A 25092-nucleotide genomic window follows, 5' to 3' on the forward strand; every position below is an offset into this window, starting at 1 on the left:
ACGTGTTTTAGCTCACTTAACAAGCCCAGGGGGTGGGTGCTGTAATCCCTGTGGTGTAGATGAAAAAGCCGAGGCCGGCTAGTGCAGGACCAGAGCTGTTGGGTGGCAGCCAGGACTTCAGCCCACGTACACCGGCCGTGGACTTCATGCTCTCAGTCCGTTTTGGAAAGCAGCCTCACAGAAAAGAGCAAAGGGTCTCCTGGTGTGTACTTTAAAGCAGGTCTCATTTTGTCACTTTCGCATAATGTGAAATCCAGTGATGCACGATTATTTACATGTCAAGAGTTTGCACGGGAGCCAAACCCCAAAAATATATAGTAGTTTGCTCTACTCTTTTCCTTCCACATGTGCCTTTCCTCCCATTCTCCTCACCACCTTTCCTCTCCTCACAGGTGAGTGGGTGGGGGGATGAGAAGCCCAGGACTTGAGGGCCCAGCAAGCGCTTGGCGATCTCCTGGGGTCTGGGATGGATAGACAGTGCAGGAGCTGAGACAGGAGGGGGACTGGGCAGTGGAAACTCAGGGAAAGGTGTGGCATAGTTACGGGATGCCCTGGGTGGGCAGAGCTCTGCACAAGCCCCTGGGGTGAGGCAGGCACGAGAGCACTAGAGAAGTGGCTCCTTTCCTTCTGGGCGCGCACATGGGAAAAGGGCTGCTAAGAGTGGTTGGAAGGAAGCCCCTGATCCATGCAGCCGGCACACATGTAAGTGCTGAGGCACCTCCCATCTCGGGCTAAGCCAGCAGGCTGCTCCCTCTGGAGATGCATACCTTCCCCTTGGAAATCTGTAGGCTCCGGGCATGAACTGCCGCACTTCTTCCCCCACCCGCACTCAGGGGCTTGCCTGGCACCACAGCCTGCCTGCCTTTTTTGCTCTCAGAAAAAATAGATTCTTTCTCGTTTCCAGAGATAAACCCGCTCACCGCCTTTGCCCTGCATCCCTGACCCTGTATCTGTCACATGTCCTTGTAAAGGCTTGTTCCAGAAGAACCTCAAGTTGATATATTCGAAAGTGAACTGCGTTAGTAAATGGGATCACGAGGGAGTCCTTCTCTATCCCCTGGTTCTCCTCTGCGTCTGAACTCAAGCGTAGTCTGCCTCCAAATTAGCTCTCCAAACTGTCCCCCAGCGGCTCTCCTGACTGCCGCCTGCGGGGTACCCCAGGGGTCTCCATCTTGTAGCTGTCCTCAGATGTGCGTATGTCATCTATGGCGAGAAACATCACCAGTAGCTTCTTACTAATAATCAAAGTATTGGAGTCTTGGAATGATTCCCTTTTCAAATTTTACATTTTAGATTCACGTAGAGGCTCTCCATGGCATCAGCCTCGTAGTCATCATCCCGCTGTGCTTCAGTGGAAGGGAGAGCCGTGGTATGACTGTCGCTTCCAGTGATCACACAAGACCCCAGATCTACCCAGGGAGCCCGTTAGGAGTTGAGGATCCCGAAGCATAGCCTAAGGTAAGTGATTCTGTCATAAGACAGAATCTAAAGTCAAATGTCATAAGTTCATTTTATCCTTAGGTCAGCCTGAGGCCTGGCCTCGGCACACATACCCCTTGCCTCGCTCTGGCGCCATGGACCCACTTCCAAGTTGTCTTCTTGTCCTGAGCCCTGAGCACCAGCCGGGCGCTTCCTCTCCTGTATTTGTGTCTTTAGGGCACAGTGCTGGCTGATGGTAGGTATCTGATGAATTCTTGTTACATAGTCGAGTGGGTGGAGAGTATCTATAGAAAACAGATGTGCGGATGGGACAAGGCTAATTGGAGAACAGAACGGGATTGGTATGGCCCCGGCTGCAGTCCTAACACACAGGTTTTTCCCTTTCCTTGGCCGTCACCAGTGAGGCAGGTCTGGCACGGGCCTGGTTTCAGTAGCCTGCTCTGAGTTCTCAGTGGGGATGATGCCTACAAACTGCTTCTGGAGGCCCGCAGCCAGCTCTGCTCTTCCACTCTGCCACTGATCATCACGCTCCCACTCTGGATTTCCAGTTCTTCAATCATAAAATCAGAGCTGAGGTAAGCCCGCTCCAGTTCTGACATCTCAGGGCACTTCTGGGACCAGGACGGTGTCTCCCATCTCATCGGAGACCTCGTCCAGCCCATCCACAGTGCCCCGTGGAGGTCAGACGTTTGGTGTGGTGGCTGAGTTCCTGGGCAGTGGGCCCAGGGTGGTGCTCTGGTCCTTCTGAGATGGGGGCTCAGCACGAGCATCACGTTGCCCACCCTCCATGGGCAGAATCTTCCTGGAGCTGCCTCAGTGGGCTTGTCACCTGTAAAGGCGGTCCATCCCTGCCATCGCTGGTGATTCTTCTTAATGTTTAACATCACTCAGTGTCAGAATGTACTGGTTTTAAATCTCATTGAGCCTGTATGTCATTCTGATGTGAGAAGACAAAGCCCATTTGCTTATCGGTGTGTGTGGTGGGGCTGGTAGGTCACCTTCCTATGACTCTCCCTTTGTCCAGAGAAACGCATTCTAGTGCTGGGCTTTTCCTTTCCTTTCCTTCCCTTTCCGCATACTTTTTTTCTGACTTCTTCGTGTCTTTTTTTGTTGTGCCTGAATCTGAATGTGACCTAATCTCTAGGAGAACGAGCAAGGGAAGGGAGTTCAGGATTGTGCCTCGGCTTGGGGTCGGAGCATCTGGGCGAACAGCTTTCCCGCTGACGAGATTGCGGTGACCGTAGGAAGAGCAGGCGGAAGAGGGGAAGCTGAAGAGAGGTCTCTGAGCCAGACAGAGGCCCATGTGTCAGTGTGTGAACACAGCCCCGGTTGGAGAGGGTGTGAGAATGAGATACGGGGCTTGGGCAGGAACCATGGGCAACAGCAGGAAGGAACAGGCGGGAGAAAGAGGGACCAGACCAGAGACTGCAAAGGAGTTGCAGGTGAGAGGAAAACCAAGAACGTGGGGTGCCCCAGGGCCACAGGAAGGTGGCGTTCCAAATGGAGGATGTGGGCCGGCAGCCCAGCGCTTGCAGAGACGTCCATTGGAGGAGGTGCCAAGGGGGACGCTGGTGACCTTGGCAAAAGCAGTGTCAGGGAGTGGCGGGGGCCAGACTCAGAGGAGCAGGCTTCGAGGGGAGCGGGAGGTGAGGAATTGTAAGCAGCCCTTGGGAGTCTCTCTGGGACAGGGAGAGGGAGTGGCAGGACACCAGGGGGCACGAGTCTCTGGCATTAGGGGCTGTCCTGTTCTGTGCGCCTGCCCTGTGTTTCCGAGTGCAGGCTGACTTCGAGAAAAAACTTCAAAAGATCTAGCGAGGCCACTGTGGCATCGCTGCCTAGTACCTAGTATCATGACCTATTTCTGGTGCCCTGCTGGGTGACAGGTACAGCCCAGGTGTGCAGGCTGCAGAGACCCAGGCTCCACTCCCTCCTGGCCTGAGCTTACAGCACCCGGCACCTGCACCTCTTCCAGGGAAACCTGCCTGACATCTTGGCGAGGTCGGTCCCCTCCTGGGGTCTCCCAACTGCAAGTGTCGCTCCTTCACACCTGTGCGGCGGCTCTAGCTTTCCATGATGTGAGCACGAGTCTTTTATTCATGTCTGTCTCGCCGGGCAGCCTGGAAGCCATGGTCACACGGGGGCTTTGCCTATCTTCTGGTGGATCCGCAACAAAGGAAACTTGCCACGTGCCTGCTAGATTCTCAGTAAACATGGAAAGGAAAGAGAGAAATCTCCCCAGTTAGCTTGGCACAGAGGGATGTTGAGCCCGCTAAGGTACAGAGGGCTGTGGGGATTCCTGTTGAGGGCCGCTCCATCCAGTCTGCAGGAGTGAATGCCAGCCCTCACCAAGGAGGTTGTGGTCTTGAGAGTTTTGTCCTGGGGCTGATTTCCTAGGATCTCACTATGCCCGCATCTTCTGCTCGCTCCTCTCCCCTCCCCTCCAGCCTTGCCTTCCCCCTCATGGTCCCCAAAGTTGAGTAGGGCAGCTGAGAGCCATTCTTTTCATCTTGCTTTGCAGCCTGGGTCCATCTTCTCATTTCCCCCAAGTTCCCAAGCATGTTGGAAGTAGAAACACTCAGGAAGCCCCCCAAGAGACATACACCTTCAGGGTCAGTGGCCCTGGAGCCGCCTGTGTGTGCTGACTCCTCCGTGACCAGACCCAGGAGCCCGGCTGCTCCCCTGGCTACTCCTAGCTCCAAGTTTCACACCAGAGCTACCAATACCTCTCACGGACTTGGCTGGGGTGCTGGGGGGCGCCTGCTGGAGACTGAGGTTAAACTAGAGTTTGTAGACATAGAAGAGAGGGCTGTCAGTGGTCACAGGAAAATCAGATCCTCTGTATCCCCAAAGGGGAGTGAGAGGGATCTGCCCCTACCGAGGAAGAGACCTTACCCCCTCCCCAGTTCCTCGTCGGTCCCTTCACCTGGCCAAGTTTTCCTGGAGGAGCAGGAAGAAGGCACCCTGGACCTTCCTGTCTACAGCAAGAAGAGAAAAGCCTGCTCCCTGGGGAGCCCTGATCTTCACCCGGCTGCCTCCCATACAAAGTGCCTGGCCAGCCCTGGGCAGAATAAGCCAAAGGGAGACTCTGGCCGCTGTAGCCTCAAATCTGTGCTTGGGCCAGAGCCCCCTGGGCAGCCCGAGAAGAAGGTGTCCAAACAGAAGGCACGTGGACAGAGAGAGGGAGAGCCGACACTGAAGAAGTCGAGAGACCCAGCGCTCAGCTCTGGCCAGTCCCCCTCGACCCCAGCACCGGTCCAGGCGGCCAGTCCAGACAGGTCCAAGGTGGGCCAGCCCAGTGAGAGCGAGAAGGTAAAGCAGGCTGACATCCTCATAGCCCATCTGGCCAGGGAGGTGCGGCGCCTCAAGAAGTGGAAGAAGAGGCATTTGCTTGCTGCTGTCGGGGAGACATCATCCCTGGTGAGCCTCCAGAAGCCGCCCTGCCTGAAGAAGCTGGTCCGAACTCTGAAGGCAGAGACCAAGGGCTGGGCCTTCCCCAGGCATTGCCCCGGCGCTCTGGACGCCGTGGGTCCGAAGCCCGCATCCGATATCAGACAGCTCTTTACCACTGACTGCAAGAACGTCTGCCATGTCACTTGCACTCTGTGTCATGCCAGTGTCAGGCACGGCAAATTGAAGGGGCATTTCCAGGCCTCAGGCCTGGTCCACCACTTGGTGAGTAAGCACGGGCTGGAGAGAGAGAGAAGGCCGACTGCAGCCCGCCCAGGGGAGAAGAGGGGAGGGACCGGGGACAAAAAGCACAAGGGCCTGCCCGCCAGCGCTGCTAGCCTTGCCCCCAAGGGGTTCCGCTCGCCAGGATGCTGCCCCAGTGCCTCCCCCGAGCAGCTGTTCCCGGCTCCACCACTCTTGCCCGCTTCCACCAAAGATGAACCTGCCGCGCTCCCGCTGGCGGTCACGGAGGGCCAAGGTGGCGCCGCCGCCCCCTGCCCACCCCGAGCGCAGGCCTGGAACCACGGCATCGCGGAGTTGCTCTGTGGCCTGGCGTTGCCGCTCTCCTTTGTTTCGTCCCTGCCTTTCAGGAGGTTTATGGCCCAGGCCGACCCTTGCTACCGCGTGCCACCTCCGGCCTTCTTCTCCGATAAAGCTTTGCCTCTGCTCTGTGAAGCGGTCGGGGAGCAGGTGTGTCAGGAGATGCGGTGGGCCGAGGGCAGCTGTGTCCACCTCACCGTGTCCACTGCTGCCCAGGACGCAGATGTGGACTATGTGGCCGTCACGGCCCACTGGGCAGCGATACGGCCGGGCGGTCGGCTGGCGGCGGCGGAGAGCCCGAGAAAGCACGCCGTGCTCTGGGTTCGAGGCCTGCCCCAGGAGAGCACTGCAGAGGAGAGGCAGCGGGAGCTGCGGCAGCAGGTCAGCCTGTGGCTCAGCCGAAGCTCCCTGCGACCAGGCTTCCTGGTATCGGGCAGCTGCCTCAGCCTGGAGCAGGCAGTGAGGACGGAGGGCTACACCCACCTCCCCTGCTTTGCCCACTGCCTCGACTCCCTGGTGACAAACTTCCTGTGTCACCATCAGAGCGTCCAGGTCATCCTGGGTACGGTCAGGGCCATCTGCAGCCATTTCCAAGGCTCTGCAGGGGCCCGGCGGCTCCTGACCCAGCTGCAGCGGCAGTGCGGCCTCCCGGCCCACCAGCCTTTTTGGGAGCTCTCAGACCACTGGGGGTCCGCCTACCGCTTGATGGAGTGGCTGGTGGTGCAGCAGCGGCCGCTGCGGGAGTACGAAGAGAAGCACCAGCTGGGCAAGGCCGGCGCGGCCCTGTCGGCGGTGTTCTGGAGCCTGACGGACAGTCTGGTCACGCTCCTGCAGCCCTTCCAGATGGTGGTCCGGGAGGCGAGCGCCGCGCAGGCGTCCTTGAGCCAGGTGCTGCCGCAGCTCCGCTACCTGCATATCTTCCTGGAGCAGGTGCACCGGCACTTTGAGGAGCAGGGTGGTGCGGAGGTGGGTGCCGCCGTCCGGCTGGCCAAGGGCTTGGCCCTGCAGCTCGCCACAGACTGCCAGCTCAACGAGCTCTTCCACCGCAAGGAGTTCGTGCTGGCAACGCTGCTTGACCCCCGCTTCAAGGGCAAGATCGAGGCCATCCTGCCCACGGGGGCCGACATTGACCACTGGAAGCAAGTTCTCGTGTACAAGGTGAAGGAGATCATGGTGTCTGAATACTCCTTGCCTCCCTCCCCCTCCCCGCACAGCCCGAAGAGCATGCATGCAGGCGCCGGGAGCCTTGGGGCCGAGGGGAAGGGCCAGAAAGAGCCCGCACACAGAAATGGCTCTGGGTCTCTGCTGCTCGGCCAGAGGGAGAGGAGCTTGCTGGAGCAGCTGGAAAGTGTGGGGCTGCTGGCGTCCGAGAGAAGCGGGGCCTCCCTGTCCACTGAGAGCCACCTGGCCAGCATCATCGTCAAGAAGTACCTGCGTGAGAATGAGACAGTCGGTGCCCAGGAGGACCCGCTGGTTTACTGGGAGAAGAGGCAGGAGGTCTGGCCAGCTCTGGCAAGACTGGCCACTGTCTATCTGTCCTGTCCCCCGACAGGGGCCTTCTCTGGACGTGTCTGTGCCTCCCTGGACAGCCCTGCCTTTGTGCAGCCCAGCGCCCCTCTCCCAGTGGAGGCCGTTGAGCGTCTCCTCTTCTTGAAGACCAACCTGGAGAATTTCCCCAACTACACTGCCCCTCCCCTCCTCTTCCCCTGTGGAGACCTGGCCGAGGGGGAGCAGACCAGCGAGGCGGACCTCCCTCTGACTCCCTGAAAGTCTGCCTGTGGGAACTCTGCCCGGGCTCAGAGGGGAGAGCAGAATGTGCACTCTAGGGCGTTAGACAGGGACGGCCGGAGTCCTAAAACCGTTTGGAAGGAATTAGGACAGTTTCTCAATTCTTGACAGGTTGCCTTTTCCCCCCAGGGAGATGTTGTTTTTCCATCCACCCATTGCTTCATTTATTTCTAGCAGTTTGTGCATAGGAAAGGATAACTGTCCAGAAGTGACTGGAAGTTGTACTACACACTTCTCTAAGCTGCAGCGCCCTTTCGCAGTGTTGGTGGGTAGTAAGGGCCCGTGCAACTTGTCCGTGTACGTCTCACGCCCTTAAGAGCTCTGCTTTCTCAAAAAGTGACCAGGGACAAGAAGAGGCGTGGGTGTTGGCAGGTGGGAAATCTGCTCAGCCAGCTAGGGCCTGGTAAGCTATGGAAGCTTTTGCCCCAGTTGCTTTCACTGTAGAAGAAAGAAGCGCTGAGGTAGAGTAGCCGTGTTAAGAGGGAAGTGTGTGCACACACGCACACGCCAGTCTTCTTGGGGTCGGTACTTTCTTATGGATTCCAGAGTGGCCAGAGCACCCCAGTTGATGGGACTGCCCAGCCGGTGAGGAGGTGTGAGTTACGGACCGCCGATGGACCCAGTCCTCCGAACGGCCTTCTTACCCGTGGTTTGTTTCCAGACTGCTGGAGACCCTGGGGTTCCTTCCTTTCTACAGTGGAAGCAGTCTCCGAAAGCACTTCATGGCTATCCAAGCTCTAGGTAGCTACATGTATATCCCACCTGCAACGCCCACACCTCCCCTTCTCCCTGGTCACTTGCAAAGTGCAAATCCCCTCCCTGGAAGCACGAAAGGATGTGTATCAGGCCCACTGGTGCCAGACTGCCCAGAGTGCCTTCAGGGCAGGATCCAGAGCTGAGCGCGCAAGCCCCAGGAGCTGGTGGGATCGGGGGAGGAAAGAAGGAAAGGGAGAGCCCGGAGGATCGGCGGCAGGCCTGTCACCCCGCGTACGACGCACACCCGGCTCTCCTGAGGTGCTTGGGTGCCTGAAGGGTGGCTCTGAGAGGGAAGGCTGGTAGGCGGAGGTGGGGCAAGGCACTCGAGGTCTAACTTGGGCTTGGGCCCTGGCTGTGGGGGTGAGCCTGGGACGCTTGTCCCCTGGCCCCCCTTGGAAGGGTTGGCAGTCATGTGTTGCTATGAGTAATTCACTGTAGGACATCTGGAAGTTACTGATGATGAAAGGAAGCAGGAAAAATTAACTATAATCCTTGCACTCAGATAGCCTTGTTAATACTTGGACATACTTCGTTTTTTTAACCTTGGGATCATATTCTCTGTCCTGTTGAGTATGTTGTATTTTCATAATTATCTCCTTTCTTAAATAAAGGTTTGTAAAGATCATATTTAATGGTCGGAGTGGCATGATTTAAAGTCTGGCCTCCAGATTGCTTAGGTCACATCTCCCTGCCCACCCCCCCCCCCCCGCCCCACCCCAAGCTGTTCTAGGCTCCCCTGGGACTGGAGGGGAGGCTTGTCTGGGGGAGGGGCCTGGATGATGGCTGCACGTCTGACGTCCCTAACTCCAAATCAAGTGCTGTTGGGTGGTAAGGTCAGAGCGTGGCCCTGGGCCTCTCCCTGCTGCTCTCAGCTATGCGGCGTCCTGTACCTCCCTCCCAGATTAATGACTCAGTACGTGGGGTGGGAGACAGGAATGTGAGGTGCCCTAAAGTCTCCGTGGGGGGGGGGTCATGTTGCCCTGCACTGCGGTCCCCTGAGCTGTCCCTGCTGTGTGGTGTCACTGAGCTGGCTTTGCAGTGTTGGCAGGCGAGAAGGGCTAGGCAGCAGGGGCAGGAGCATGTGGGAGTCGGGGAGTGGAAGAGGGTGACAGAGAAGCTTGCTGGTCCCAAGCAGTAGCGCTTGGGGTGGGGGTGGGGGATGCAGTTTTGTCCCTCAGGGGACATTTGTCAATGTTTGGAGACATTTGTCACGGCTTGTTGGTGGGATTGCTCCTGTCCTCTCGTGGGTGGCAAACAGGGATGCTGCCGAACATCCTCCAAGGCACAGGATAACGTACCTGCTTTGAGTGGTGGTAGTATGGAGGTAAAGAGCCCAGATCTGCACTGTGAATGGGGGCGGGAGGGACGGGCCTGAGGAAGGGTCTCCAGGCTCCCTGCAGCAGGAGGTGACCGCACTTGAGGCTGCTCTGCGTTGACCACCTCTCCCCGGGACAGAGCTCTGGCCTGCCCTGGCCGGCTCGTGGGCGTTCTTTTCCGGCCCGCTCCCTAGGTAGGTAACTGAGACTCGGCAAAGGCAGTTCTGAACAAGGAAAGACAGGCGTCCCGCAGGAAAGCCGAGCAGTGGCTGTGCCTTCGTCACAGTCTCATCCACGTAACCAAGCCCTGTTGGCAGACACACGTGGGCCCGGGAGTTTCTGTGCGCTCCTTTCCACGGCAGGGCCAGGATAGGAGGACTCTGGTTCTTTAGAGAGGAACGCTGAAGCAGCTGGGTGTGGAGGAGCCATTCCATCCTGCGGGGCCTGCTCTGTGCTGCCAGCCTCTGTGGGAGCTGGGTTTGCACGGCTCGGGGCGGGGAGGGGTGGGGCTCAGTCGTGCCCACATCTGCCTGGTTGAGGTGTGCAGATGTCAGGTAAGGTGGGACCGGGAGCAGAGCAGAGGTCCATCGGCTGGAGAACCCGTGTTTTACCTTGGTGACTGTGCATTGTTGTCACTGGCGAGGGCCTGGGGCCCAGGGTGGGAGGCACAGAGCCGTGGGCCGGAGGGCTGTGGTCACCTGCCAGGCAGGGCTTTGGGGGCACGGAAGTCCTGATTTCCAGTGAATGTGCTCTTGGCTCCTCTGTTTCCTCTTCTGCAAAAGTGTTCCTCCCAGCTTTAATGTGGGGGCACGTAGTGTCCCTCCCCCCGTTCTGGTCCCCTTGTCCTTTCCTGCCACAGCAGCCACCTCCATCCATACGGTCCCTGGGGTCACTGAGCCCGTTCGTTCCTCGGGGCATCACTCCCTGACCATCATGCTTGGGCTGTGGGCTTGCCTCCACCTGACCCTGCTCTACCCAGCAGCCTCCTCAGTCCAGTGGGCATTTTCACACAGTGTCCCTTGCTGTGTCGTTACCCGCCTCCCTCTGGCTGCTTGTCAGTGCCCTCCATTCAGCCTCATAAACCTGGTGTTCTCTCGACGGCGGCCCATGACTGCTCCTTTTCACTAGACGCCAGGGCCTCCTGACCACTTTCACCCCCAAAATAGTGTGTGGCTAGGGAGGCTCTGCATCATCCTGGAGAGAGGCCTGCAAATACCTAAAGAGGGCTGTGTCCCCCGGAAAGGCTGGCCCAGGGAGCTGCACATTCCCACTGGGCACCTCTGCAGGTAATGCTTGGATCCCTTCAGCCTAGAGCTCCAGCTGCCTCCTAGGCCCGACGCACACAGGTGACTGGACAGCTTCTTGCCTCCCCGCCTGTCCTGTGTGCCCACATGCATCCAGTAACGGGCTAGATCCTTGGAAGTTGTTCTAGACTCCGGAGAGCGCTCCTTTCCAGCGCTCACTACCTTCGGCGAAGGCCTTGTCTCCCTGGTGTTTATGGCAGCCTTCTAGTACCTGGTGCCCTTGCACCCCTCCCCGCCATGGGCAGCAGTTTTAACCCCCTCTCGCTGCTTACAGGCCCTAGCAGGTCCCGTTCGAATAGTGACCTGGACTTCTTAGTGGATGCCTCGAATGAATCGCTTTTGGAAAGAAATGAAGTAGAAATGAAGGAGTGTTGCAGAATAGAGGGGAGCTAGGTTAAGATGAGGGGACCCCCTGCTCAGAGATGGGGGGAGGAGCTCTGGGGCCCGGTGAGGGAAATCTCCCTCGGAGAGGGAAATAAAAAGTGGTGTGGATTATGTAAACACAGACTTGGGACTCCTTGTTACCCTGGAGCCCAGGCTTTATAAATAGCAGGAGTGAATAATCCTATGCTTCTTTGCAGGCGTCACCCTGCCTGGCCCAGGCCTGGCGCAGGCCTGGCCCGAGGCTGCAGGGTTGGGAGGCTGCCACTTGGAGCAGAGATCCCTTCTTGTTTTCCTCTCTGCTGAAACCTTGACCCCTCTGTGGGCGGCATTGCTGCTATCCTTCCCCCAGACCTCCTCCCTCGCGCTCGCACCTGGCCTCATGCCGCCCCACAGCCACTGGCGCCTGGAAAGGCCCTCCCTCCCCTGCCTTTCTGGAACCCAGGTGCTAGCCAGGTCCTTCCCTCCGGCATGGCTTCTTTGCCTGGCCTTCTGCCCCGCTCACCTTCTCTGGCCAACCCTCGCCCGTGCTGCCTGGCAGACAGGGATTGATGCCCTTATGTCGGCACCAGAATAAAGAGCTAGTGTGCAGCAGGCGCTGGGGCTGAGGGCAGGCGGTTGCGGCCTCGGGACTGCCCGTGCTGCCACCTCCTCTGGGGGCCTTCGTTCCTTCCCTTGACCTCAGTCTCCCCATCTTGGGCGGAGAGCTGAGCCTCCAGGCCCCACGACCACAAGCAGAGGTTACAAGTTGGCCCACGCAATCTGGAAACCATTTTGAATTCATTGCTCATGTTAAAAGAAAGCACTGAGCCGAGGACATTTTTGAGAGAACGAAGTGAGGCCCAGCATGCTGTCTTCTGTGTCTGCTTGTGGAAGGAAACAGAAGAGGTGGTTCATGGTGGTGACCTGTTAGTTACTCAGGAATTAATTGAAATGGTTAAAAAGAAACACCTCAGAATTAATGAGAGATCATGAGCGGGTGCCAAAAAAGGAAAATGAAGAGATTTTGCCTCCGGGTGCTGATACGGAAAATGGGAAGGATCAGTCCCATGGCACCCGAATTCCATTCAGTACAGCGTAACTGCTGGAGCCTGTCAGGGGTTCCTTTAGGTGGGGGCCGGGGCCTGGTCCCCCTCCCTCAGGAGGGCTCTGTGTCCTCAGGTCTGGCCGGGCTGGCCCGGTGGGAGAGGCTGGGAGACACCTCGTGCTGTCATCTGCTGCGGGCTCAGGCGGGGCTCAGGAGAGGCCCGCTTACTGGGTGATTTTCTCTCCGTAGGAGCCCACTGGCCCGCGAGCAGGGGTGTCGGAAACGGGCCTCCGGCGCCGGCCCAGGCAGAGGGGATGGTGCCTTTTTCGGGGCGAGCCGTCAGCCGACCCCCAGTGGTGCCCGCATCCCCGAGCCAGAACCGCCAGGGCCCCGGCCTCCCGGACGGACTTCATCCGATGGAGCCCCAGGGTGAGAAGCCGGCAGAGGCAGACGGGGTGCGTGTCACGCCCCAGTTGCTCAAGTCGCGCTCGGGTGAGTTTGCCCTGGAGTCCATCCTGCTGCTGAAGCTCCGGGGCCTGGGGCTGGTGGACCTGGGCTGCCTGGGGGAGTGCCTGGGGCTCGAGTGGCTGGACCTGTCGGGCAACGCGCTCACCCAGCTGGGCCCGCTGGCCTGCTTGCGCCAGCTGGCGGTGCTCAACGTGGCCGACAACCGGCTCACGGGGCTGGAGCCGCTAGGCGCCTGCGAGAGCCTGCAGAGCCTCAACGCCGCGGGCAACCTGCTGGCCACCCCTGGCCAGCTGCAGTGTCTGGCCGGCCTGCCCGGCCTCGAGTACCTGCGGCTCCGGGACCCCTTGGCCCGGCTCAGCAACCCACTGTGCGCCAGCCCCTCCTACTGGGCAGCCGTCCGAGAGCTGCTCCCCGGCCTGAAGGTCATCGACGGTGAGCGCGTGAGCGGGCGGGGCAGTGAGTTCTACCAGCTGTGCCGCGACCTGGACAGCTCCCTGCGCCCCGGCTCCAGCCCCGGCCCCGGCGCCACGGAGGCCCAGCCCTGGGTAGAGCCGGGCTACTGGGAGTCGTGGCCCACCCGGAGCAGCTCCATCCTGGAGGAGGCCTGCCGGCAGTTCGAGCACGCCCTGCAGGAGTGCCACGACCTGGACCGCCAGGCCAACGACAGCCTGGCCCAGGCTGAGCGAGCACTCAGCCCTGCCGGCACCACCTCGTCCTTTGTGTTTTGAGTATGCCCGTGGCCTGTGACAGCCGGGCACACTGTGGCCTGGCTGCCCGCATCTGCTGCCGGGCTTTGGTGCGTGTCTTCGGTTTCATCATGCTGGCCACGGGGCCTGCAGACCCGGCTTTGTTTTCTCCGTGTTGCTAAGAGCAGTGCGCCCCCCCTTACCCCCGCCGCTCCTTCGGGAAAATTCCACATCTCCCTGCACGTGGTTCAAGGACATGCCTCCCCAGTGGCCTCTAGCAGGGGTAAAGGCCCTGCTCAAGCAGCAGGCAGAGCGTGAGGCCGGCCCGCCACCTCCGCTGTGAGCCTGGGAGGGAGGCCCTGTGTGCAGCCAAGTCCACAGCCGCTGCCCTGCCCGCCCCGCCCCCCCCCCCCCCCAGCCGCCCCAGCCGCTGGGTCCAAGGCTCAGGGGGAAGAGAGTTGCTTCTTCCTAAGGCTAGAGGTGAGAAAGGCAGGGATGGGGTGGGCGCTGGCCCAGCGGTCCTGGGAGAAGAGGGGGTGGAGCCCGGAAGCTGGTGTTCGCCCACCTTCCAAAGTTGCCTGTCCCAGTAACCCTCTGCTCTGGTGGCCTCGTCCTGTGTCACCCTGGAGCCCTCGCTGCCCATTCTCACGCATGCTGATCCCTATTAAATCTTTCTGTTCTAATAAGCATCATTGCCTATCATTTTCCGTGGGTGAGCTTTGTTTTCCCAAGCATGAGCGCCTGAAGGCAAGACGAGGTCTCTGCGGTGCCTGGTCTCCTGCTTCCTGGGCGGTGGGCAGGAAGCCTCCCGCGCCTCCTGCCAGACTGCACTCCTGCAGCGGGGCTGAGGAGAGGGGGGCACGCAAGAGGGGGAGAGAGCGAGTCTGGGAGAGCGGTTTATTAGCTCGGGGATAATGGGATTGTCCTCCCTGGGCTCAGGGACGGCAGGTCGGTCTGTCACTGGTTACCTCCTGCAGCTGTCCGGGAAGCGGGACAAAATTCTGGAGGAAAGGAAAAAGAAACCTAAGATTTGGGTGTGAGGGAGGCTGTTTGGGTCGGTCCGGACTCTTTTCCCAGGCTCTGAATCCTTCCCCCACCGCCGCCCTCAGCCCCACACTGGCCCAGCTTCCCTCCCCAAACGCGCCAGCTCCGTCCCCCGCCCCTGGGTCCCCCGCCCCTGGCCGGGGTGCCTACCATCAGGCCTCAGCTGGGGGGCAGGGCCTTGAAGAAGGCAAACTGTCCTGGGAAGTAGTAGCTGTGGGGGTCCTCGCCGGCACGCGCCACCCTGTCACACTGAGTCTCCTCCTGCTCCTCAGCCTCCTGCCAGAGCCAGCGGCTGCTCAGGCCCAGGGGCCAGCAGGGCCCGGGGAGGGGGTCCCCCGGGAGGGTGTCCCCGGGGAGGGTGCCTGCATTCTCTTTGGCACGCACCTCCGCACCCCTTAGGGAACAGCGGGGCCGGGCCCAGAACCCGTCCTCACCCCTCCTCGGCCCTCCCAGCTTCCTTGCCGCTCCTCACCCCTCCTCACCCCTCCTCACCCCTCCTCACCCCTCCTCACCCCTCCTCACCCCTCCTCACCCCTCACCTCCTCCTCTTTCCTCCCCTCTTTTCTCATACCCCCTTGCCCCTCCTCAGCCTCTGCACACCTCAGTCCATGCTCCACCTCTGACCTCTCCTCCAGGCCCAGCTTCTCCACCTTCCCAGCCTCTCCCCCAGCCTCCCCGCCTCCTCCTGTGCCCGCTCTTACCCGGTGAGCCTGTGTGTGTATGGGGCAGTGGACCATCCGGCCGAGGACCTTATCTGCAGCGTTCAGTTTGATGCAGGCCAGGCATTTCCGCTTCCTCTGGGGAGGGGAGCACGGGGCCCGGGGGAGGAGAGAGGTCAGGGCAGGCATGCGGCCCCAGCAGGGTGGAAGCTGGGGGCTGCCTGCAATGGGGACCGGCTCCCCTGGCAGGCCCTAGAGCAGAGAGGCGAGGGGTCGTGTGGGCCAACTGGCTTCTGGCGCAGCCCACCCGGGGACTGGGACGCTTCAGACGTCAGCCCGTCCTGCAGTTCTCAAACTATAGAACGAGTGTGTAGGCAGGACTCCTTCCCCAGATGGGTTCTCCCCACCTGACTTTCACCTCGAGTCACTCTGCTGGTCTGTTATATTTATTTGCATGTCCTTAAAAGATATGGTATGAACACAAGGGTCCTGACATAAAAGTCTGAAAAATCACTGCTATGATCCAGTCCCTCCCTTAGCAGATGGAGGGAACAGGCCTTCAAAGAACCTATTGAGTCACAGGTTGGTGCTTGGAACAGCTGGGACTGGGGGCTCCCCCACAGCCGCGGTTATGCCCCCAAGGGGGCCGATTACAGTCAAGCCCTGTTATGAGTCAGCCCAGGCTGGGCCATCTGTACTCGAAGACTCACAGAAAGGGGGCAATTCACCAGGCCTGGGGCGGGAGCCAGCCAAACCCCATGCCGTGGGCTTCCTCCACCACTGACTTGAAGCCTGGGAGAGGGGTCCGGGTGGGAAGACGACTCTCTCTGAAGAACATACGTCCTCAGAGTAGCCCAGCGCTCCCCGCTGTCGCCTGTCCCAGCCCTGGCTGCCCACAGCATCACAAGCCCAGGCTCAGACTGAGCCAGGTCCGCTTCCAGAGAGGCTGCTCCACAGTGGGACCGGTGGCCCAACCTCGGGGCTTCTTGCTGGCTCTTTTCCTGAACCCCAACTACATACCCTCGCACTGAGCAAATAAATGCCCCATCTCTTTCTCTCTCTCTCTCTCTCTCTCACACACACACACACACACACACAGGCCTTCACTCACCCCGTTGGGCTTGATTTTGCACTCCGCTTTTTTCCAGTCCTTCTTCCGGCAGCTCGTCTGCTGGAGCTTAAATTCCAGCCTCACAAAGGTCCCTGCAGGGAAGGGCTGCACACGGACAGCGAAAGGCCAGCAGCCAGCTGAGTGGGCAGAGCAATTCCTGGATGTGACCTGTCCCTCCTCCCCACCCCCCCACCCATGAAACAGCACATCTGAAAAGGGGGCTGCGGTGTTGGCCTCTCCCTGGAGAACTGGGTGCTCTTCGAGCCCAAGCGCTATTGCACCTGCTTCCTGGGAATGTGCTTGTGGCCCTAACGCCCTTCCTTCCCCAGGCGACGCCGCTAACCGTTTCCGTGGCATTGTCCATGCTGGTCTTCTTGAAGGCCCACTGAACGGGCGGGTGCTTGTGAAATTCTTCCAGGGCCACCTGCAGGCCCCGCTGCTGCGCCACCGTGAGCTCGGCTCTGCCCAAGCCCACCGCGCCCAGCCACAGGGCCAGAGACATCAGCAGCTGCCACATGGCGTCACCTCGGTCACCCGGGCCCTGCCGAGAGTGTTCAGGCCTCAGCTCTTCATGCCAGCCAGTGGAGCCACCAACTCCCTGGCCCTGCAGCTGGGGGGGCGGGTGCCTGACAGAGCTCTGGGCTGAGGTTGGAGGGACAGGAAGTGGCCCTGCAGTCGGAGACCCCCCTGGCATTCCCCTGGTCCTTGCATTCCTCCCTACCCTGCCCCCCACTGCTCCCTGGGCCCAGCTCAGCCCATGTTCGGCCTTGTCCCGGGTAGGTGCTGAGTTGGCTGTTGTCCTCAGGCCAACAGCCCGGGAAGCCCTCCTGTTGCCCACGCTCACCCTTCCCCCTCACCCTTTTCTGGCCCGTTCTTTCTCTCCCACTGCGTCTCTGATCCCCTTTCCTGCCCTCTGCCCTCAGAGCCCCCCTCGGCTTCCCCCACCTCAGCCTCTCCAGGTCTGCTTCTCCCCCAGCACTCTGAGCCTGCGGGCTCCCTCCGGGCCCTGGGAACCCCCTTCGTCCCCCAAGGCGAACTCAAGGGGGAGGGGCAGGATAGAGAATGGAGGCCAGCTGGAGGCCGAATATTTTTGGGAGGACGTAAACACATGGGAGGGGCCCAGAGCGGGGTGGGAACCGGGAGGATGCTTAACCCTCCCTGTGCTGGGGCTGCTCCTGATCACTGGCCCTACCCCTGACCCCAGACACCGGCGTCTCACCTCAGCCCCACACGGCCTTCTTCTTAGGCAGCTCCTCCCTCCCTTAACTTCTTTTCTGGGGCCTTCCCCACCACCCCTCTCCCAGCCCTTCTGATCCTGTCCCCTAACCGGTGACTGGGGTTGCCCGAGGCACTCACTCACCCCAAGAACTCTGTGTGTCCTAGTGGTCTTAGGACCAGAAAGCTACGGATGTGCAAACCGAGGCCTCTCCTCAGGGAGAGACACTGGAGTGTTGCCTTACAACAAGGGTTTACGGAGGGATTGACAGATCTCACCCTTGGAGCTGCTCCTTTTGGCTCGTCTTCTTCCACCCAGCTGCCTCCCTGGCCCACTCTCCCCTCCTCACCTCCTCTCCTGTGCCTTGGGGTCTCTGCTTCCCGTGGCTGACTCTAGGCCAGGCTGTCAGCCTCCTCCTCCCCCCCCCCTCCGGACGGCCCCCATCTCCTCCCACTCACACCCCCTGGGCCCCTCCAGCTCCCAGCCTGCCCAAGGCTCCTCCCCATCCCATTAGGACTGGCCTCCTGGCAGCCAGCCCTCTGAGACCTCCCTCCCGTCCACCCACAGGCCTCCCGGCCAGGATCTTGCTGCCAGACCTTGACCCCAACCCTGGCCAACCCTGGCCGAGCCGCCCTCCCCTCCCGGTCCGCTGGCCAAGGAGCCCAAGCATCTGTCTGGTCTTGGCGCAGCCTCTCCTCCATGGGATATGGGGCTGCCCTGCCTGCCCCCCGCCCCGCCCAGTCCTGCCTCATGTAGGGCTGCCCTCTTCTTTGGCCCCTCCTGGGTGACCAGTCCCCAGCAACCTCAGACACACATTTCAGGAAATTCTTCCCAGAAGTACAGACATCTTCAAACCCAATGAGACCTTGAGGAGTCATTTGACCCTTTCCCCTGCCTCCCAAGCCCTAAAGCCACACCGAGAAGGAAGGCATCTCTGTCAGAGATGAGTCTGGGGTCCACCAGCCTCTATAACCAGCACACCTGTTCGGTCTTGATCCTGCGGGTCCCGTCCTTGGTGGTGAGAAATTCAGGGGTCTCACGTGGGCTCTTGGGAGCCTGCAGGCACGGCAGAAGGGGGTGATGGAATTCACAAGGCTAGTGTGGGATGGGGGAAAAACTGTCCAAATATTGCTCAACTCCCATGCATCCTGAGCAAATATGAACAAGCTCAGGGACTCGGTGGGCCAGGAACCAGCCCCGCCATTTCTCTGGCTCCAGGCCCTAAGCTAATTGCCCCAAACAGGGTCTCATTTACCTTCCCAAATCCCTAGTGACTGATGGCCCAGTGTTTGGCACAGATTTTCTCCCCGTCCCTATTCACCCCTGCCATGGATCTCCACATGGAGCTGACAGCTTCCTTTGCAATGTGCTCTGGGGGCCCCAGAAAGACCCTTGGCTGTAGTTAGCTCAGGTAGCTATGATGTTCCTTCCCTGCCGTCTTGTGGAACGCGTCCTGTGTCTCGTCCGTGGTTGTCTGCTCTCCCATTTTGCTTCTCCTTGTGAATTTATACCTTCTTATTCATTTACCATTGTTCTGATGGAGTTTTGGGAGGGAGTAGGGATAAACACATGTGTGTGATCCGCCATGTTTAGTCAGAGTCTATGAGTTACTAAAGAAGAAAAATCACTATCTCACTACTATATATATATATATATATATATATATTGTGTGCCCCTAAAATTCATATGTTGAGGTCATAACCCCAAGTACCTCCAGAATGTGTATTTGGAGGTTTGAACTTTAAAGAGGTAATTAAGGGAAAATGAAGTCATATGGTGGGGGAGGGAGGCAGGACCGATCCAATATGACTAGTGTCCTTTTAAGAAGAGATTAGGACACAGAGGGAGGACCATGTGAAGACACAGAGAAAAGACAGCCACCTACAAGCCAAGGAGAGAATCTTCAGAAGAACCAGCCCTGCAGACGCCTTGATCGTGGGCTTTTGGTCTCAGGAATTGGGAGAATGAGTTTTTATTGTCTAAACTACCCAGTGTGTGGACAGTCCTAGCAAACCTACACACACACACACACACAGAGGAAATCCTTTCCTAAGACTAATCAGGTGTTTTGTGATCAAAAGAACGAAGCTAGAATGGCTAATACTAAGCTGAAAAAAATCCAAACATACGAATCCTGTATTTTATCTGGAAAAAAAATATATAAGAAATCAGGATGTTTTAACGTGGCAGGAAATGAAACTTGGATTTTAATCAGTGGAGGTATCTTAACATACCATTAACTTTTTTTTTTAAGATTTTATTTGTTTATTTAACAGAGATAGAGAGAGAGCTTAAGTAGGCAGAGTGGCAGACAGAGGGAGAGGGAGAAGCAGGCTCCGCCGAGCAGGGAGCCCAATGCGGGGCTCGATCCCAGGACCCTGGGATCATGACCCGAGCCGAAGGCAGTCGTTTAACCAACTGAGCCACCCAGGCGCCCCATACCATTAACGTTTGGAAATTTATAATAACTCTTTCAAGAAAATTCAGCAGACTTATAAAAGGAATTTGCATCTTTATGAAGTACACTTAAAGAGTCAGCTTCACGGGTGCAAAAATGTTTTCCTAACTCAAAGTGGTGGGAAGGCAGATAGATAACCAGGCTGAAGGTTCATGAAATCTCATGGAGTCCATTCAGCCTCCCTCCGGGATCCACCACTAGATGGAGATGGTGAGCACAAGCGAGGTCCTTCACGCTGCCCGTTCTCAGCCCATTTTTTCAAGTAACAGGCTGTGGAATTATTATTGTGGGAGAAAGAGAGAGAGAGAGAGAGAGAGCAAGCAGGGAGGGACAAAGGGAGGGGGAGAGAGAGAATCCTAAGCAGGCTCCACACCCAGCACAGAGCCCGGTGCAGGACTCAGTCTCACACCCCTGAGTTCATGACCTGAGCTGAAATCAGAGTCGGGGGCTTTAACTGACTAAGCCACCCAGACACCTCAGGAATTATTTTTCTTACATACTTGTGGTAGCCTGTGGTCGCTTTTTGGTTCCTGGTTTAACCGTAAGAACTTGTTTTAACTCCATCTGACCCATAAATCATGCTAACTTGTTGCAATGATTTTATCTACCCTACCCACATTTATTAGAACTGCACACCAGGGCAGGCACGGATAGTTAAGCAATCTCCGCTAGTGGAAGGCACTTAGAGCAGTGTAGACGCTCTGAAATTAAATACTTTCCAAATGTTCTTTTCAGAATTAATTTTATTTTGTATGTTATTTGTCAGATGTAGTAATTTAATAGAATGTTACCGTGTAGTAGTCAAACATGCTCTATTGTTGTCATGTCTAATAACGTCCCCCAAATAAGCCTTCTTAAATCATGTTAAGAGGAAACTCTCTTCTCGTGTTTTTAAGACAGCTGAGGCAAACCACTTCTGAGAACATCTGAGACCTCACCGGCCAACTTGGAAGGCACCAAATTTAACTGTGACCCAGATTTGGTCTTGGAGCCCATGAGGAGGCTCTGAGTTGAAACCAAGTTTCTATTCTGACTCACCGCCTGAGGTTATCTGAGAAGGGTCTGGGTAGGAATGAGCTATGGCTGGAGGTAGTGCGTCTGTTATCTGGCGCACACGTGTCTGTGCACAACAGCTCGTGCCACCAGCAGGAACAGAACACGAGCAAACACACCCGCTTCTGCGAAACTGTGAAGACGTCACGGAGATTCTGTTGAGAATTTCCTTGGCGTTTCCAAATCAAGCTTGGCTTTTAGTAGATTTTAAACCAAGAATGGATACACACAAGGCTTCTAAATCCATCTTTTGAATTCAGTTGAAGAAGACACAACCTGAAGCCAGTCTGGAGTAGAAAAAGACATAGCATCATAATAATAGATGAGATTGCGGGGCGCCTGGGTGGCTCAGTTGTTAGGCGTCTGCCTTTGGCTCAGGTCATGATCCCAGGGTCCTGGGATCGAGCCCTGCATCGGGCTCCCTGCTCCGCGGGAAGCCTGCTTCTCCCTCTCCCACTCCCCCTGCTTGTGTTCCTCCTCTCGCTGTGTCTCTCTCCGTCGAAAAAATAAATAAAATCTTTAAAAAAATAACAGATGAGATTGGACCTTGAAAAGGTAAAAATGGAGATCTCTAGGTAAAGTCAATTACCTTCTGTCTTGGCTGAGACACCGCAATGGTTCCTTGCCGGGCTTCCTGGCGGTGTATGGTCCCGAGAGCAAACCACCAAGCAGTGGTAAACCTGGTCTCCGGAGCGTCGGGCGCCCTCCTCCCCCGAGCAACGGTCCCCCTCAGAGCCAGAGGTTCCTCAAAGGTTCTTGCATTCCTGTCATTCTAGAATAATGTTCCAGATAAAAGAATATGTCGAAGGCACTGCTCCCTACAATCAGAGTCCTTCAAGGGAGAGAGTTACAGACTCAAGTTTTCTTCTAAATGTCGTCTTCTTTGCCTCACTCACATACGGACTGGAATGTTCCTATGAGGAAAAGTATTTTTCTCTCACCTGAAGTTCTGTCAGACTCCCATCATCTGCTTAACAAGCAGGGAAGAGGGTTTGAAGTTTGCAGGTTAATGATGGTCCAGACCTGTGTGGTCTAATCCAGTTCGCTCCCCGTGGGCTCGAGCTCTCCCATTTCCTCATTCATTTGGCCCCCAGGTGCTTAGCCGTGGACCTGAGGCCCTTCTAGAGGCTGGCTGTAGGAGAAAAGGCCAGATCCCTGCTTTCCGGCGACATGAGCTTCGCACAACAGTAAAGCCGAGTAGGGGAGCTGGGAAGGGATGGCGTCGGAGTGGGTGGTGGGCTGATGAGGATCCTAATCCCTGCTCAGGTCCGAATGGTTGGAGTCGTGAATGTTACCTTACGTGGCAGAGGGGACTGCAGATGTGAGTTGGCTAAGAACTTTGAGATGGGGAGATCATGTTGGGGAACTATAATTAAAAACAAAATCTCCTACCAACTCAGAAAACCTCTCTGCAGAGGCAGAAGAGGAAGAAAAGTTTTATTATCCAAAAAGCACGAAAGCAGAAAGAGATGCACATCACAGGCAATCCGCTAAGAGATTAGGAAACTGAAGGAGATCCCCCCCTTACACAGCCCAGCTGACGCAGCCTGCTGCACACGGTCTCCAGATAAAAGTGTAACTCGTCCTCAGCAAGAGGACTTCCCCAATGGCGCCGTTTGTCACCCAGAGTTCATCCTAAATTCAGCTGGCCATTGGGGTGGCCACCTGTTTGCTAACTGCCTTTCTCCCAAGGAACAGGGCGCGTCTCCTATCTTTATGACGGGATAGTTCTGCAGCCTGGAGCCGGGCACCCCCGGAAGTCAGGCCCCCACCCACCCTCCTGTGGGTCACCATCTCCCTTGGTGTTTACATTTCAAGGAGGTGGCTCCCAGGGCTTGGAGGGAGGTGGTGGGGGGGCGGTTGTAAAGCTCACAAGAGGCTTGTGTAACTTTTGGGAAGATTTACATGCCTCTCAAAGGGGCAGAGACATTCACAATGACAACTTTTCTCAAGTAAATGCTCTAAGGAAGAGGTGGGAGAGAGAGAGAGAGAGACTCCCTTTTTGCCCTAGGGAGAATGAAAACATTTGTCTTAGTTTTAATTTATGTTGGCCCTCAGAGTTAGCCTGGATTGTCTGGGCTCCCCGACATGCGATCACAAGTGTCCTCACGAGAGGGAGGTGGGGGGGGGGTAGCTCTGACTCCAGCTGGGACAGAGGAAACGACTGAAGGGACATGCTGGCCTCGAAGACGGAGGAAGGGGCCGTGAGCCCGGGTGCACAGAATATAGCTCTAAAACTGTAAAATGTGAAGGGACCAGATTTTCCCTTAGAGCCTCCAGAGGGAACAGAAGCCTGGCCAACACCTCTGTTTCTGCCCAAACTGATTTTGGACTTCCGGCCTCCAGATCAGGAAGAGCACGGATGCGTGTAGTCTTAAGCCACTGGATTTGTGGTCGTTTGTCACAGCAGCCACAGGAAACTCCTACAGGTGGGGGGTGCGGAGAGGAGAGAGGCGCGCTGGGAAGCGTGTTTTGAGGAGAGGATACCTGAGCCCGAATCTGAAGAAAGTGTTGAGTGAACCCTGTAAAGATCTGCAGGAAGACCTTTCTAGGCAGAGAGAACAGCCAGCGCAAAGGCCTCGGCGCGGGGTGGGGGGGGGGGGGGGGTCGGCTACTGGGGCCGCGCAGCGACCGGCCAGACCTCGGATACTCCCAGTACAGAGACGGGTGCGCTCAGACCAGGTGGAACCTTAGAGGCCCCGGCAGCCGTCTCGTCTGCGAGGTTCTCGAACTATGCTGTGTTTCAGAGGGCCACGCTGACCAGGGTGGTGGGGTGGGGGGGTACACACGGGCCTGGGGGCGGCCGGAGGGGCTGCACAGGGCGGGGGTGGGGTGGGGTGGGCAGGGGCGCGCAGCTGGGAGGCGCCCAGGCACGGGCCTCACCGCAGCAAATCAGATCGCTACCTGGCTTCCTTTTAACCAACCCTGTGCTTTTCCTTCTAGAAAAACAGACTCCCTGGGGCACCTGGGTGGCTCAGTCGTTAAGCGTCTGCCTTCGGCTCAGGTCATGATCCCCGGGGTCCTGGGATCGAGCCCCGCATTGGGCTCCCTGCTCAGCGGGAAGCCTGCTTCTCCCTCTCCCACTCTCCCTGCTTGTGTTCCCTCTCTCGCTGTGTCTCTCTGTCAAATAAATAAATAAAATCTTAAAAAAAGAAAGAAAAGAAAAAGAGAAACAGACTCCTGGAGCTAGTATGCAATAGCAGAGGTGCAGCCAGCTCGGGGTGACATTCCCTCTGGCCCTGCTCTTACAGGGGGGTCCTTGCCATGCATAAGGAGGAACGCTGTGATCTTTTCCTGGGGAGTTTCCATGCCACCTAGCAAGATCCCTTCGCCGGAGGTGCTGGCCTGGGACACTCAGGGCCTTCCTCAGCGGTGAGGGGGGCGGCGGGCGGTGGCTGCTTCCCCCGCCCCATGGAGGGCTGCCTGAGCACCTGCAAGGGGTCAGCAGGCGTGGCCTCCACCCAGCTCAACGTGGGACCTTTCTGCCTCCTCCCACACTGTCCACGAGCTCCCAGAAGGAGCTCTGTGAGGTTTCCCATCCACCTTCTGGATGCTGTCTGAAGCTGGACTTAAAAATTGTTAGCTGCAATAGAGTCAAGTTCTCTCTTCTCTCTGGCTTCCTACTCTCCTCCAGCTTTTCAACAGTCATCCATTCGAAGTTTATCAACAACTACTTGGTTTGGGGGTGCCTGGGTGGCTCAGTTGGTTGAGCATCTGCCTTCGGCTCAGGTCATGATTCCAGGGTCCTGGGATCGAGCCCCATGTTGGGCTCCCTGCTCAGCGGGAGTCTGTTTCTCCCTCTCTCACTCCTGCTGCTTGTGCTCTCTCTGTCCAATAAATAAACAAAATCTTAAACAAACAAACAAACAACCCACCAAGCACTTGGTTTTATTTCATATTAAGTACTACCCCAAGAAAGATTTCCATCGCTAAACTGGGCTGAGAAGTCCTCTCGATATCCTTTACCGTTGTGGGGAAACAGCCGGACCATTTCTGTGTGGCTCATGAGGAGGCCCAGCGCGTGGGCCGGTGGCCGAGGGCGGGCCCTGACTCAGTGTCTGTTGGATGTGCAGCGAGTCCCGTGGGGGGCACTGGGGCAGTGTATCTGCCGGGGGCGCATGCAGTTTGCCCTCTTGCAGTTACGGGACTGCCTCTAAGCTATACTCGGTCCTCTTCATAGAGGATTCTGGAGACATTGCTCCCCTCATCCCCTGGCATGCCCGCCTCCTTTGCCATCTAATCCAGTAGTGGGGGCCAGGCTCTGTTAGAGGGAGAGAGGATCCTCCCAGAGCTCCTGTCAATTTTTGCTGTCTGTTGGGTCCTCTACCCTGTACCGCCCTATCATTCTCTGGCAAGCATGTCAGAGCTGAGACAGTCTCCATTGGGTTAGGCCGTTTG

General features: G+C 57.6%; 4 protein-coding genes across 8 annotated transcripts in view; 3 read left to right on the forward strand and 1 right to left on the reverse strand.

Moving 5' to 3' along the window:
* Positions 1–1324: 1324 nt before the first annotated feature.
* LRRC61 (leucine rich repeat containing 61) lies at positions 1325–13861 on the forward strand. 2 transcript variants are annotated; one of them, XM_027573061.2, is made up of 2 exons: positions 1325–1458; positions 12249–13861. In XM_027573061.2, the coding sequence occupies exon 2, from the start codon at positions 12314–12316 to the stop codon at positions 13193–13195; it is 882 nt and encodes a 293-aa protein (XP_027428862.1). In that variant the 5' UTR covers positions 1325–1458; positions 12249–12313; the 3' UTR covers positions 13196–13861. The 2 variants fall into 2 exon arrangements, with proteins under 2 accessions (XP_027428862.1, XP_027428861.1); XM_027573060.2 differs by lacking the exon at positions 1325–1458 and adding an exon at positions 1874–2015.
* ZBED6CL (ZBED6 C-terminal like) lies at positions 1882–8616 on the forward strand. Its single transcript, XM_027573043.1, has 2 exons — positions 1882–2015; positions 3959–8616. Exon 2 carries the CDS (start codon positions 3997–3999, stop codon positions 7192–7194), a length of 3198 nt encoding a protein of 1065 aa, XP_027428844.1. The 5' UTR covers positions 1882–2015; positions 3959–3996; the 3' UTR covers positions 7195–8616.
* The window catches only part of REPIN1 (replication initiator 1), a 31324-nt gene continuing 8134 nt past the window's right edge, over positions 1903–25092 (forward strand). The window contains exon 1 of the mRNA XM_027573052.2: positions 1903–2015. The gene's annotated coding sequence lies outside the window, so the exon portion shown is untranslated. The remainder of the gene's footprint in view (positions 2016–25092) is intronic.
* Positions 14037–17649, reverse strand: RARRES2 (retinoic acid receptor responder 2). 4 transcript variants are annotated; one of them, XM_027573063.1, is made up of 6 exons: positions 17533–17649; positions 16311–16508; positions 15968–16072; positions 14899–14994; positions 14348–14473; positions 14037–14154 (listed from the first exon to the last, which is right to left on the reverse strand). In XM_027573063.1, exons 2-5 carry the CDS (start codon positions 16482–16484, stop codon positions 14357–14359), a joined length of 492 nt encoding a protein of 163 aa, XP_027428864.1. In that variant the 5' UTR covers positions 16485–16508; positions 17533–17649; the 3' UTR covers positions 14037–14154; positions 14348–14356. The 4 variants fall into 4 exon arrangements, with proteins under 4 accessions (XP_027428864.1, XP_027428863.1, XP_027428866.1 ...); XM_027573062.1 differs by having other exon boundaries at positions 17462–17617; XM_027573065.1 differs by lacking the exon at positions 17533–17649 and adding an exon at positions 17328–17455.

Source organism: Zalophus californianus, chromosome 12 (assembly GCF_009762305.2).
Source record: "Zalophus californianus isolate mZalCal1 chromosome 12, mZalCal1.pri.v2, whole genome shotgun sequence".
Lineage (NCBI taxonomy): Eukaryota > Metazoa > Chordata > Mammalia > Carnivora > Otariidae > Zalophus > Zalophus californianus.